The sequence below is a fragment of the Oreochromis aureus genome, linkage group 13 (genome assembly GCF_013358895.1).
Source record: "Oreochromis aureus strain Israel breed Guangdong linkage group 13, ZZ_aureus, whole genome shotgun sequence".
Lineage (NCBI taxonomy): Eukaryota > Metazoa > Chordata > Actinopteri > Cichliformes > Cichlidae > Oreochromis > Oreochromis aureus.
The window spans coordinates 3268760-3283667 of NC_052954.1; the positions used below are offsets into that span (position 1 = coordinate 3268760).

At 38.8% G+C, this 14908-nt stretch overlaps 1 protein-coding gene across 8 annotated transcripts in view; it reads right to left on the reverse strand.

Annotated features, from left to right (window-relative positions):
* The window catches only part of ltbp1 (latent transforming growth factor beta binding protein 1), a 178605-nt gene that overhangs the window by 65036 nt on the left and 98661 nt on the right, over nt 1–14908 (reverse strand). For all 8 annotated transcript variants that reach the window (XM_039621402.1, XM_031748978.2, XM_031748979.2 and 5 more), the window contains 5 exons: nt 12394–12591; nt 11700–11977; nt 11119–11221; nt 4382–4441; nt 315–437 (listed from right to left, as the gene is read on the reverse strand). In XM_039621402.1, the coding sequence (XP_039477336.1) occupies nt 315–437; nt 4382–4441; nt 11119–11221; nt 11700–11977; nt 12394–12591 (762 nt within the window). The remainder of the gene's footprint in view (nt 1–314; nt 438–4381; nt 4442–11118; nt 11222–11699; nt 11978–12393; nt 12592–14908) is intronic.

The following is a 14908-nucleotide window of genomic DNA, read 5'->3' on the forward strand; positions in this document are numbered from 1 at the left end:
ACTCTCAGTACATGCTTTATATAACTTGAATACCATGCTTGCATTCATGCATTTTATTTACACAGGTATTAACAAATATTTTAGGATTTAGCAGAGGAAATAGGAAACACACATTTCCCATGTCTTCTATCCTAAGGTAATGGGAAATATCAGACTCAGGGAAGATCTGAATGTGCAAATCTGCATATCTAAGACCAGCATGCAAATGTAATGCTATAATCTTTTGCTCAGTCTGACACAGCTCCATTAGATGTTCTGAGTCTAGAATTATTGAACGAGCAACTGTGACGAAAAATTGTGATTGGAGGACTTACGTATGCACATGGTGAACGTGGGGTCAGGGACATAACCAGGTTTACATATGCACCTGTAGCTGCCCAGAGTGTTCACACAGTTTCCATTTGGACACACACCCTGTAGTTGGCACTCATCTAGATCTGTGAATTATAGAAGAGTTGACAGTTAATTAAAAGGTTTTTCAAACAATTTCTTCACCTTGCAGAACTAAAAAAAAAACCCCAAAACACAATTAACCACACCTGTTATACCTGAATTCATATACTTCCATTAGTGCATCAAGTACTATTCATTGTTGCTTTTCTAGTACATGAGTTTAGAACTGCAATGCCTAAAAAATCTGCTCCTGTTGGTCAGCTGGCATTGATGAAACTATCAGTGCTAAAGGATACTCTGTTTGGTGGTCCTGGCTTTTAAGGCAAGAAGTGCATAGTACACATATACACATTGTGAAAGCACGTTTGGACAGTATGAATAGCAAGGGTAAGTCTGGAGGTCTGCACAGCCTTGATAACTATTGGTGGTTCAGTGGTTAGTATTTTCCACCCTCAGCATGCCTTCAGGTTCCAGGTTCAAACCCTGGCTGGGGCCTTGCTGTGTCCCCGCAGGAGTTTCTGCTTGGTACCCAAGGTTCCTTCCACAGCCCATGGATAGTGAGGTATAAATGTATGGTTAAAATGTGACCTGTAGTTAAACTGCTTTGAATGGTTAGTAAAACTAAAAAAGTGAGTACATTACAACTAAAATGTCAAATGTTGTAGAACTGTATTCTTTCCTATGCAGCTCTCTGTTAATACTTTAATTTCCAAGTGTGTGAGTGATCATAGTCAGTGACACCAGTGTTGGTCAAGTTACTAGTAATTAGTAACTTGCAATTTTCGATTACTTCTCCAAGAAAGTAATCCCATTACTTTACTGATTACTTATTTTCAAACGTAATTAGTTACTCTAATACTTTATTGCTTTTCAAAAACATGATATACAGCCTGAATACCTAATAAAGCAAAAGACCTTTAAGCCCAATTCTATTTTTTCTGCTTAATCCATCATATAAAATTGAAAAAGTCTTGTTTTATTAGTTTGAATTTTTTAACCTTATGCACAATTAATTATATGCAACAGTCTCTGGCTGGAAGAAACATTTAAACCTATTTTTTGCATATTCCAGCATATAAAGTATAAATAAGTTTTGAGTTTACACTCGCTCTTTCAAATAGATGCAAGTAAAACACAGCAAAAAATAAATAAAATCAAAGAATCAGCGGCACTGTCCTGTCGCTCTTAAATCTATGTTCACCTGTTTAGCAGGAGTGGGTGTGGGGCCTGTGGAGATTTGCCCGGTGCCGCAGCGGTCATGTCAGTGGGACGATCCGGGGGTTTCTATGTGAATTGCACATTCTCGTGGCAGTGTGCTCAGTGCTTGCTCAGATTTGAAGTTTAATTTTTTACTGCAGAAAGAAATTTTCTTCCCACGCAGAGTGTACAGCGGACGCAAATGCTTTTGTCACTGTTTACAGACTCAAACTAAACGCTGCATGGCTGTACTTTCTCCCACACTCCATATTATCCATTGTTGATCTGCACACGTCTTTTGCTGCCATGCACGTCGCATGCACTTACGTCATTGTCATGAGACACTCTCACAAACAAAATCACGGTTTAGTAACGCAGTAACGCAGCGTGCTTACGGGAAAGTGACAGTAATCTAATTACTTTTTTTGCAATATCAATTCCTTATTTTACTCTTGAAAAAGAGTTAACGCGTTACATTATCGAGTTTAATGGTGAAAAGGACCTCAGTTGTTTCAGGTAGCATGTTTTGACAGCCTTCTCGGTTGATCTTTTTACTCCTGAGGTCTTTCATGCTCCGACTAAAACAATATTTTGCAACAACAACCTTTTATGGATGAGGAAACATTTGTGAGTCAGCCGTTACTGATGCTAAATCTCTGTCAACTGAGATTGTAATTATTTTTAAACAGGAAACCCAGATGAACTCAACTGCCACCACTACACTGGACTATTATTGAAAAACTACTCTGCTTCTTACAAACATACAACTACTAGATCAATCGTTTTTAGAAAGTGTTACCAGTGCATGGTGTCTGCAATGTACTGCAGTAGTCTGTTGTTGTGAAGAGAGGGCTCAGCATGAAGGGAATGCTGTTAATTTAGCGTAGATAGCGTAGAGGCTAAGAGCTGTAAGTAGTGACTAGACCCATAAGCAGTGGTATTTGGCCAGGATGACTCCTGGTTGTCTCTTTTGGTATCCCCACATGACTAGACACATTTAAAATGGGTGGATGGTTCAGACTGTTTGTTCTTCAGCATTCGAAGCAGATGCTGGTGAACGTGTTTGTGTCTTTACTTTATATTTTGTGCAGTACCACACTTTGAATGTCATGGAAAAAAATGACTTCCTCTCCATGTTCTGAGCAGCCAAGCAGAACAGCCTGCTGGAAAAGGTCAAGCTCCTCATTTGTGGGTTCTTGTAAAAGAGTTGGTGCCACCAAACACTGGCCCACTTCCACTTTGCAGTTAGTGGTTTCTAGACTGTCATCAGTCAGGAAACACCCTGAACAATCAATGATTAAATTTAGCCTGAGATTAACACCACCCCTACACAGCTGTAACCTAATTTAAAGTGCATGCTGCATGTGTGTCTGTGATGCTGCTTAGTCCCAGTTTAGAGTCACTGACTCGTGGCTTTTGTGGATATCATGCAACTTTCAGTAGGTTCTTTTTTAACTTAGACACTGGTGGGAAATTGCTTTGGGAGGGCCAGTTTCTTAATTTGAATATAACATAGAGATAATACTTCTCATCTCTATTCACACTTTTTGATGCAAACTCAATCGCAGAGTTTTAGAGTATCTGTAACTCTTGTCACTTACATAAACTGCTTTGAATATTTTTACAACATTTAAAAATGCTGTTCCTGCCTAGTTGTAACCACATATAGGAGGCTTCCTGCTTTAAAATAAGTCCCCATCAAGAGGCTTAGAAGGGTTAGGAGAGGCGTAACTCGCAAGTTTGTGGCAATATGTGGTATTTGGTCTTAAGCATCGGTCATACTGAAATGTTGATGTTTTTAAAAGTAGTAATCATTTTCAATGTACACCAAGAGGCAGATATGAATGTTAGTACCACATTTTGTGACACCACACCCGACAGTTAAAACAGAGAAACTTCATACTCGAAATGGCAGTACAGGAATTGTCAGGTGATCAGCACAGTCAGCAGGATTCATCCTGCGGGAATACTGAATTTGTCCACAAAATCACGCGCGACCTCATCAACTGAATATTAACATATTTTATCAAACGCAAAACAGAAGATGAAGCATCGCCAAATGTGCTTCCAAACCAAAGACTAGAAAATATGATGAAGCATATCTTGCCTTTGGCTTCACCTGCACAACAGTGGTGCCACAACAGGTCTTCCTGGCAGAATTTGTTTCCCCTGTGTCGGGAGCATGCGCTGAGCTGTCCAAATGACAGACAAACAGTTTCCCACATTTCTGATTTTTAGTCCACAAACACTTCTTATAATGACTAACTACTCCTTAAATGTTAGCTTTTTATAGAGTAAAGTTACAGTGGGATAAAAATAATATCAGGTTGATCCTGCCACAATTTGTTCCTCCTGTCCAAATCACGGACAAACAGCATGTTTATGTTTTTAATCCCACTTTGTGCAGAGAGACATATTTTGAAAAATACAGTGTTGAATATTCTTACAACTACACGTAAAATAATTACACCAGAAGGATGGTTTGTTTTTCTGTTATTTAAAACAGGTAGTAGTTTATTTTATTGCTACTTGTAATTTATTGCAGTTTACTTTAATTTGTTTAATTGTTTACAAAAGGTTTGAGGTGTGAAATAAACTGCAATGGAGTTGGAAAACTAAACGTGGGTGTGTGTGGTTGGACGATGTGTTTGTGCCGGGGAGGGGGGGCACAAAGATTTTCGTGTAACACAAAGGGGGGCCTAGGAAAAAAAGGGAACCACACATGTCTTCACCACAATATTATAAGCTATATAAGCATTAGGATGTCAAAAACAATAGCATAAATTCTTACCTTGGCAATGAGAACTGTTGACTCTTATATAACCCTGAGGGCAATCTATCAGGGGGAAAGCTGATGACGGGAGCATGTGAAGAGCAAAACAAAGAGAAGGAGCACATGTTAGTCACAGTTTTGACAGGAAATGTCTGGGTTCTTATTCTGTAATAATTCCAAAATACAATTATGAGTGTTCAATTAAAGTCTCATAATGTCGCTAAAGCGAAAAAGCATAAATCATGTTCCTGAACAAAAAAAACGTATTCACTCTAAAATTGTAAAAAATGTTAATTATAGTCAATTTAAGTTAACAGCATATCTTTACCGTGGTTTAAGTGAAGGTATTGTATTGCATATTTTTATATTTATTGATTTATTTTTTGCTATGTAACCTCAGATTGCCTTGGTTGGTAGTCAAATTTAGACTGTCATTGAGAATGAGAACCCAGTCAATATAAATATGTTTGTCACTATGCGAGCTGTTTTGTGTATAACTGAATTACATATTTAAGGCGTACTTTAATCTCTGTGGCTTCAGCATGTTGCTGTAAAATGAATATAAACTATCTTTAAAAATACAATAGATTCATTCAGTGAAACATTACTAAATTAAGTTAATGAAAGAATAATTAAGACAGGATACAGTGTTCAAAAAGAATTATTAATGGAACCATGAACGGTTGCAGGGAGGTAGCAGCTAGAAGCTACTTAAGCAGCAACATTAGTACACAGTATTGCAAACATGGGAAGTTAGTTTCACTGCAGTACAGCTGGACAAAGGAACCAGTGGGAAGGTGGTACCAAATACCCAAAAGAAGATTGATATTTTGTTGAGAACAAAACAAGGCAATGATTGTTTGACCAAGGAAGCCAGTCTATTTACCAGTTACCAGAGTCTCCATGGCACAATGGACTATTTCACACTTAAATGTTTTAAAAAAAAAAAGAAAAACACCTCATGCCTCCACCATTCACGAGGAGTGTAAATCTCTGGCCCTTTGGTGACTCCCACTAAAATGCTGGATATGAAAAGACTTGATCTTCCCTGTCCTGGTGTCTTATTGCATGTGTGCTAAAAGCAAGCACATATGCAATAAAAGCAAGTCTTTCAGTTCTATTCCCTCCTATTCACTAAGAACTATATCCTGAGCAGCTCGGGTGTGCATGGCCTAAATGCAATCAGTCTTTTTAGACTACAGATTCCGTGCTGTCCCTAACAGCTGTATTTTATGACACAAAACTGCTCCTCTCTGTTTACCAGATGTGAATGCAAGGCCCTGACAGATTAAAGGACGGATCAAAGACCTGTTGTTTCTGAAACTGTTGTTTCCCTTGGTTCAATACTAACTTCACTGCTGTTTTGTATACTTTTTTTAAGACTGAACAATTAGTCAAAAACTGCAGCAGGGAGTTCATCTTTGCAGTTTTGTATCAATATTTCACTAAAAATAAGGAAGGCCTAGTACAGAAGAGCAGGACAGAAATCCTTTGGCAATGACAAAGCTGAGGGAACGGACTGGACTGGAGTCACTGATTAATGCCGAAATTGAATCAACTCTGAAATGGGGACACAGAGAGAAGACAGGCTCAAATTTCTGATACAAGTGTAAGTTGAATACAAAAGAATGAGTGTGCACTGCACTGAGCTGGGCTACAGCGTGAGTTAAAAGACCTTTACAATACTATAACCTCAAACCTACTGAAGCAGTACATATATTTTTTGTGTCAATAATCAAAAATTTACAGAGAAATTACTTTTGCTCAGGAGAAAGGAGAAAACTTAACAAGGGCACTCCAAAAACTCAGGCTGCTCTGTACGTCTCACTGGTTTGGAAAGGTCATTTCCTCAAAGAGCTGAAGTACAGACAAAAAGTTGTGCGAGTGAAAAGACCTCAAATAGAAAAAGAAATAAAATAAAGAGCCTAAATTCTTTAGTGGGAGACAGTGATAATGTCATCAGCTGTAAAGTATTGTAATCTTAGAAACTTTCTGAAAGTGTCACTGTTTGGACACTACAAGAGATATCAAAAAATGAAGAACAGCTGAAAACATGTAAAGTCTTGGGACTGATTTCAATGTTGACTTTTTTCTCTAGCTTCTGAATCGGCTGAACATTTTGATGGATTCTGTCGCATAAAGAATACGTTTCTAATGTATAAATACCAAAGATATGGAAAAGAGTACTGTGAATTCTTAAACAGCATTCACATTAACAATGTTCAAATTCGCAGCTCTCTAGCTTTCAACAGTTTGGTCAGCGTTTTCAGATCGAAGCTCTGCTATTGGATACAAGTTTAAATACGAATAATTAGTATCTAAATTAATTCAGCATTAGATTCGAGGAAGGACCTAATTCTTTGGGAGGGGCTCAGGTACGTTACAACTTTCTGATAATATACTGCCCCCTTCTGTTGACAGTTAGGGTTACATTTTTTAATCTTACAAACTTCACCCCAAACTGCAATAAGGTGTGAAAAGGATGAAAATCCACAATATTTAAAATACTTACTCACAGTTATATTCCTTGCAAACACTGGATATGGATTAGGATGCTGTGAATAATACTCAATTTGCTGTTGCACACAATAACCAACATGTTGCTAACATAAACGATGAGTTTGCAAAGTGTGTTTTCACATATGGATATTGATGGATTTACACAAAAGTACTACAGTACCACCCCTTTGCTCAGTTCAGCTGGGGATAATACTGGAACTGTTACACTAGAGTGCGTCTTTTCATGCTCTACATCCAACAGCTCTCTGGCTTCAAAGACAAGTTCCACAGTTCTATAAAGGGAGTAGTGTTGAGTAGCCAGCTACTACATAAAAAGGCTGGCAATTCCATCCTCACCTCCCCCACACACTCAGTTTAGCTGGTACCTCTTTAAACAGAGATGAGAAGCAAAGGCCAGCACCACATGCTGCCACGGCATTTAGGGCTTTTCCTTTCTGGAAGTAGCTGTTTGGGTGAAAGTCACCTGTTTGCTAAGCCGACCCAGTACAAGACTCATAATGTTTCCTAGCTGCATTTTTATTTTGCTTGTCACAGCTGAAAGTTATGGCTGCAAAAGACACATTGAGCTGTGTTGAAACATTTTTAGAGTGTGGGTTTCAAGCCAGCTGGATATTTTGCTTTGACTGCTTTTAAGGAAAGCCCAGTCTGAAATTTTACACTACTTTGAAAAAATATCTTGAGGCATCCCTCATTTCTATATATTTTGCTTCTGAGGAGCCCGACTTTGTTGTAATTTTTTGAAAGCGGTCTTACTTTGACCACCAATTACTTTGGAAATTGGCTGCTTTTTCACTCATTTTCAGTCCAGTCATCAAACCTGAACATTTTCCAAGAACAGGTTTTTTGTTGTCATTTGCTTGTTTTTTAAGCGACTTAACATTGACCTTTCAAACAGCTAAGCATAAAAATCAAGGCTCAAGGTAGCTCAAGGGCTGAATAAGTGTACTGTGTAAACACAACTTAGCAAAGAACCAGTTGTGTCCCGGTTTCATCTGTGTTTGTTGCCAACATCCAAAAAAGAGCTTTCGAACATTCTTCAAGAAGCCTGGAGATCTATTCCTGAAGACAACTTAAAGAAATTACAAGGAAGCATGAGGGAGTTCAGGCTATGTTGAAGAATACAGATGGCCATACCAACTATTGACTTTCAAGCTGGGATTCTGTTTTTGTTATGTACTCTATTTTCATTGATGTTTACACATTTCAATAAATCATTACACCTATTTGCCGTTTACCTAGAAAAATATAACAAAATGAGTGTTAATTCAAGACTTTTGTGCAGTATTATATTTGAAGACAAACTAGTCTTTGCAGAATTACACTAAACCATAAAGAGAATCATATTCTCATTAAAATATCATCTTACATGTCCTAAGACATGATATGCTGTCAGTGAGGATCTGCTGCCAAACACACAGCATGTAATATAAAAGGTTAATGAGGTTGCTAAGAAAGTTGATGCAGCATTATCTCAATACCACAGTGTGAAAGGGCACTGAGATGCTCCTCCACATGTTGGTGTAAAGGTTTAGAAAAGCAGGGCATTAAATCAGGCGAGTCAGCTGGATCTTCTTTCTCATGAACTATTTATGTAGAAAAACTGAACCAATAATCTTTATTTATTTAGTCATAAAAAACTGCCGTCATCAAGTATCAAATGTAGGCGGCTGACTTTACCAGCTCTTAAAAACCATAACTACTCCAGTGATTGTGTATCATGTCAGTTGAAGCAGCAGCTGCCAAGGTTTCCTGGGTCACAATAGAGAAACATCCAATCCAACGCATTTCAGTTTGACTCAATTCAGTTTTATTTACATAGCACCAAATCATTGCAACTGCAAACTCAAGGCATTTTATACTGTAAGGTAAAGACCCTAAAACAGTCAGAGACAACCTCTTTGAGCAAGCACTTTGTGACAGTGAAAGAAGAAGAAGAAAGTGTACTTTATTGATCCCCGTGGGGAAATTCCTCTCTGCATTTAACCCATTCACTCAGTGAAGCAGTGGTCAGCCTTTGGGCGCCCGGGGAGCAGTGTGTAGGGACGGTACCTTGCTCAGGGGTACCTCAGGGTAGCTGTTCAGGGGAATCGAACCCCCGACCTTCCGATCATGGGGCCACCACTCTACCTACTGAGCTATCCCTGTCAACTCCCTTTTAACAGGAAGAAACCTCCAGCAGAACCAGGAAGAGAAAGCCATCTGCCTTGAAAGAGAGCCAGAGATTATTAATAACTAATGATTAAATGCAGAGCGGTGTGTAAGCACACAGAGAATGTGAAGTGTTTCTTGTTCATTCACAGCATTTTACACATCCTTTAATCAACACATTTTTTCTATCCTTTTTGCTTGGTGAACAAAACATCTCCAAGACCCCAACAGCACAAACACAGCAGAGACATTTGCAGACAGTGTAGAGACGTCTATCAGTTACTGCTGCCTGTGTTGAGCCAAAGGTGCCGTTCCATTAACACAAGAATCCAGACGAATACGTCATAAAAAATCCAACCCCCTAAGCTGTATAAATGTTTACGTGTTAAGTGGGGAATGACTCACTTTTGGAGCTATTCTTAAGTGGCCATTAGAAGAACTGAAGTTTTTGACGGTGTATTGGATTCAGTTCATAAAAATCTGAGGGCTGACAATTAATTCACACACACCATTATGTTTATTTGTGTGAGGCGCTTTCTGTGTTTGTGCTGGAGACATTGTAGCAACAACATAACTTTTTGCTTGCTTCAAAAGCTTTTACTGTGTATTGGGCTTTTTTTAGCAATCGTTTTTAGAATGAAACAAATATTATTACTCATATTATTAACAATACTAATATTATTAAGATATACTATCTGTGGTTTTTCCTACTCATGCTGCTGTAGCCCAGTAAGTGGGTAAAATCAGAGTCAAATACTGAATTTGCCACTATGTCATTACTTTCAAAATGCATTAAGAAATGGAAAACTAGAAAAAAATATGTTATTGGCAGCTCTGTGTTAACTTCTGTTGTTGACACAACACAACTTATAATACACAAAAATACCTTTAATTAGAGCTGGGCGATAGAACGATAATGATATGTATTGCGAAATAACTTTTTCTCGATAGAAAAATTTAACTATTGCGATAGGCCTCATCTCTTTTGTCCTCTTAAAAAAAAAAAAAGAACAGCCAATCCAAATTAAGTAGCGCAGAGCCGAACCAATCACAGCCGCAGCGTCACGTCACGTGACTTGTTACGTACAGCACAAGTGCCAAAGCGCACATGTGTATTTGTTTTTGCAGCCGGGCCGCCCGGGTAATGAAGGAAATGAGTTTGCCGACTAGAGAAAAATCAACCGAGAGCGTGAGCGAAGGTTACCAAGAAAAACAGATGATGGTTCCAATGCCGGAGAGCTTGTCGAACGGAAGGGCCACAGAAGTTTCGTAGTGTGAAGGTATTTCGCTATTTCAAGTCTGACAAAAAAGAGTAGCGCCGCACTGTAAATTGTGCCGAAAGCAAGTCTGAAATACAATAAAGCGGTGCATGCTCAATCTCTGACTGAAAGCGCTAATTAGTCATTCGGCTTTTGTCAGACTAAAGTAACTGTTAAAACTGTTTGAAAAGCTAAGCTATACAACAAGGAGAGATTGAGAATTTCCTTTTAGTTTCTCAGTTTATTTGATATTGACAAAAGTTAGTCAATTTTGTCTGTTCTTCTGTAAAACGAACTAAGATTTATTTTTAGAATTATATTTTGTTTCTAAGTGGAATTGACAATTTAGTAGTCTGTTTTGTTTGTTCTATTTTGAAACTTAAACGCTTTAGCAGCTGCCTTTTGTGTAGTTTGCAATATTTGCCTTTATTTATCTGAAACTGAAGTCTCATGTTCCTTAAGTACATCTACCCTGTTGAACTTATTATGGGAAATAAATATTTAAATCAAAACAAGCTGCTAATTATTTCATAATTTACTTGTGAGCAACGGCACATTTAAATCTTACAAATATAGTTATTTGGCTTATATCGTGATATATATCGTTATCGCCTGAAATGAAAAAAACATATCGTGATATGAAAAAATCTTATATCGCCCAGCTCTACCTTTAATGTTAATGATTTTCATATTTAGATTTCCATTCAAGATTTGGAAGTGGGCACTGGGACTGCAGACCCCAGACCACCTGTCAGTACTTCGTCCCCTTCAATGTGATGCTACGAATTCACTATGACATTTAAAAAAAACATCTGGACCTGGACTTACATGGTTTCTTCGGACACTTTTGGCATTTGTGGAATCCCCACGAGGTCCCAATGGTCCCGCAGCACTGCTCCAGCTTAGTTAGAATGGGCAGAGGTTTTCCACACTAACACATCGAGGTGGAGAAAACAGAGAAAAGGACAAAAGAGGGTGGATTAATATTTTTGTGTTTTTTGTGTATCCTCAGAGGACAAAAACACAAATGCAAACCTCCTTGTAAAATATGATCTGGCAATGGAGAGAAAATTAATTTTAAACTTTGAGCTATACTAACTAACAGGCATTATTTCTGTTCTGTATTTTACATCCATCGCTTTCTATAAATGTGTCTTTGGCATTAATACCACCAGTTTCATGTTGTACTGTTTTGTAGTCTTTGTGCCTCTTATTGTTGTCAGTATCTAAGCAAAATATGTCTCAGACTTTTTGATTGATTGGTTTAGATTACTTGCTAAGACGTTGGCAATGGCATCTATTTTTTTTCGTTATATCATGTAGACACAAACTGAAAGGCTTACTTTATCTGACAGATGTGTTATGATGGTAATTAAGCTCACAAACAGCAGACATATCTGACATTGTACCTGACTGCCTGCTGTCTCCTGGAAGCAGCGGCCCAGTGCATTCTTAGAGGTGACAGGCTGGTACTGAGGAAACTGGTAGCTGTGCTGGCCCGGATAGACTATGTTGTAGCCATGGTGCTGGATCTTCTGGCTGCTTTCGCTGTGATGGTAGCTATAACTAGTGGATGATGAGGAGCCTTTTGTTTGTTGTCCATTGTTGTTGTAATTGTCCAACTGAGACACCTGGTGGAACTGAACTGAGGCCTCTGGGGGGTGATTGATGTGAATGTTGACGATGCCTGGGTCGTACAGAAAGAACAACACATAGTGTATACAAGCATGACACTGATGTGGTGCATCACAGTAGATGATTAACATTAACCATCTTTGTTAGGTGTATGGTGTCACTAGTAAGGAGCCCAACTCCCCAAAAGCAAGAGACAAACAAAAATGACTTTCCTGAAAAAAAGTAACAGATTGTGATATGTCTCAGTTACAATAAATCCTATTAATAAGTAAATAAATAAACCCTAAGCTTAATCCTATATTTTGAAGAAGACAAAAACTGATATTTTAGGAGAAGATGCACATATTTTTTGATGTGCGTCAGTTGGATTATTTCTCTTTGTTTCTTGATTGCCAAGGCCCGAGAGACCAATCTAATAGGATAAAACACATATTTTGATTGTCTAGGCCAATGTCACATTTCACTCACCAGGTGTCTGGCCGTTGCTATAGGTCAGAGGCAGGGTGTGTGTGGAGTGGACCTGATTCTGGCTGTAGCCTCCTGATGTCTGCTGGTGTCCGTTCTGAACCGCCATCTGGCAGAACTTTCCGGTGAAGTTTGGAGGGCATTGGCATTTGTCTCTGGTGCTGCACTTACCGCCATTTATACAGGGCAGGTGACACACCACTAAGCAGAGGAAAGGCCAAGCGGAAGGTGTTAATGCGCTACTGGCTCCACTTTAACACACACAAACACTCACCAAAAAAGAATTTGAAATGATCCAGCAAATCAGCGAGTCAGCCCAGATTTTCATTTGTGTGACTGGTTAGCACATGTCACCACGAAACAAGTATGCAAGCTATTCAAGGGAAAATATTATTCTTAGAGAATTCTACTGTTCTCACAGACCATGAACACACAGCACAGAGTAGGTGGCAGATCTGTACACATACCTTTTCAGAGTCGATAGGTACAAACAGCAGCGTGTACGGGTGAAGTGAGGGATACAACGAATTCACTGTTTTTCAGGCAAAAGGTTCACACTGACAGCAAACCAGGTGATGCAATATATATGTAAGGACTGTTTCCTGTTTGACTGTGTAATGTAGTCTGAAGAAATTAAATACAAGATCCAAGACAAAACAAAAATGTGGTGTCAAGCTTTGACATCTCTTTCAGCTCTGACTGAATATTTTCTTGTCTGCGAGCCTGATAAAGTCAAACGGGAGATCATCCGTGAACAGGAAAATCATGTCACTCACGTCTAAAAACTCCAGCACACATAGCAGCCGTTAATCATCACTATCAGTCATCTTTCCACACAATCACTCTAAGTTCCTACCAATACCTCATCAATGTTCCCTCTAAGCTGCGCACGTGCGTGCACTGCTGGCACGGTCTCTGCGCACAGAAAATCTGCGTTGCGCACAAAAAAAATCTAACCTGAATTGAAATTAAAATTAATACTTCAACAATCCTGTTTTGCAGTGTTAGTCAGTAAGTGACTGGCTGCTCCCGTATGGGATTAGAACGATGCCACATTACCCCATAGTCCAGCCAATAATTGTGTGGATGCTTTAAGGCATCCACACTATTGAGTTCCTGTTTCTCTTTCTTCTTTATACTTTATTATTGTGTGGATGCCCTAAAAGGGCTTCCACACTATTGACTTCCTGTTTCTCTTTATTGTGTGGATGCCCTGAAAGGTATCCACACTATTGAGTTCCTGTTTCTCTTTATTGTGTGGATGCCCTAAAGGGCTTCCACACAATTGTTTTCCTGTTTCTCTTTATTCTTTATTATTCTGGTTGCTTCCGTACATTTTTCGGCACTTAACTACTCCCTCAGTTTTCAGCCGATTTTCTCAGTTCAAACTCTAAACTGTTCTGCTCTTTCTGCTAATTCCAGCTATGACTTTTGGTGTTTATTACTATTATACTTTTTAAAATATTACACTTTTTTCCTTTAATTTGTCCCATTGAAATGAATGGGAAACTTCCACAATTCTGCTAAAACTTGCTTGCTTTTGAAACTTAACTACGTCCTCATGCTTTCACCTAGAAACTCCATTCAAACTTTAAAATGTTCTCAGATTATTGGGCTATTCCTGTCTGATTCAGCTTTTTCAGATCTTCTACCATTTTAATCTTACCTCTCTTTAAGTTTTCAGTTGCAAAATTGTGATTTTTCAGAAAATACATGTGTTGCTATGGTTGCTATGCAATTAAGTCAGAGTGAGTGCTGGTCCGTTCTGAATTTTATCTTCATGTCTAAACAACTTCTTGCTACTCGCTCAATTTCCAATCAACCCCCACAAATTATACATCAAAACGTAGGTATTTTTGCTGGCTTTCAGACAATGTCACTATCTTTATTGTGAGATTTACCGTTTTTTCACAATTTGCCTCGGAGTGACACAAGGTCTGACAAGTCCCCATTCAAAGTCTATGGGGAGGTTTTGAAATTCAGAGCTGAAATTCTGTAACGGGAGGCATTTTCAAATCGCCATATCTCTTTAACAAAGCAAAGTTAGGACATGAGGCTTGTGCCAATATATCTTCAGACACTGCTGACACTCACAGTGGAAGCAGTTTTTACAATTATCTTACCGTTGAGCAATGAATTACATTTGTTTGAGGGGTGGAAATCTGTCCTCCTCTCAGTTTTCAAACTCCGAAAATGAAGCCGTTTCTTCTCTCGTCATATCTCCGCGACGGAGGTACAAAGAGCAGTGAAAATCGCAGTCAAAGTACACCAAAGTCCGCTGATTCACCCAGTACAAGAATTATGACTTCTGAGCTAGATGGTCTTCCTTTGTTCCTGTGCTAACGATTGAGGAGAGAGCTGCTGGGAAGGGGAGCAAATAGCCCATCCTGTATTTGTTGGGGATGGTGTGTGTCACATAAATGTGAGTTAATGTTCCATGCTTAAGATGTTTACCCTGCTACTAGTGTGTATAGGTTTTAGTTACCTTTAGCGTATGTGCTAGTTAGCGATAGCTATG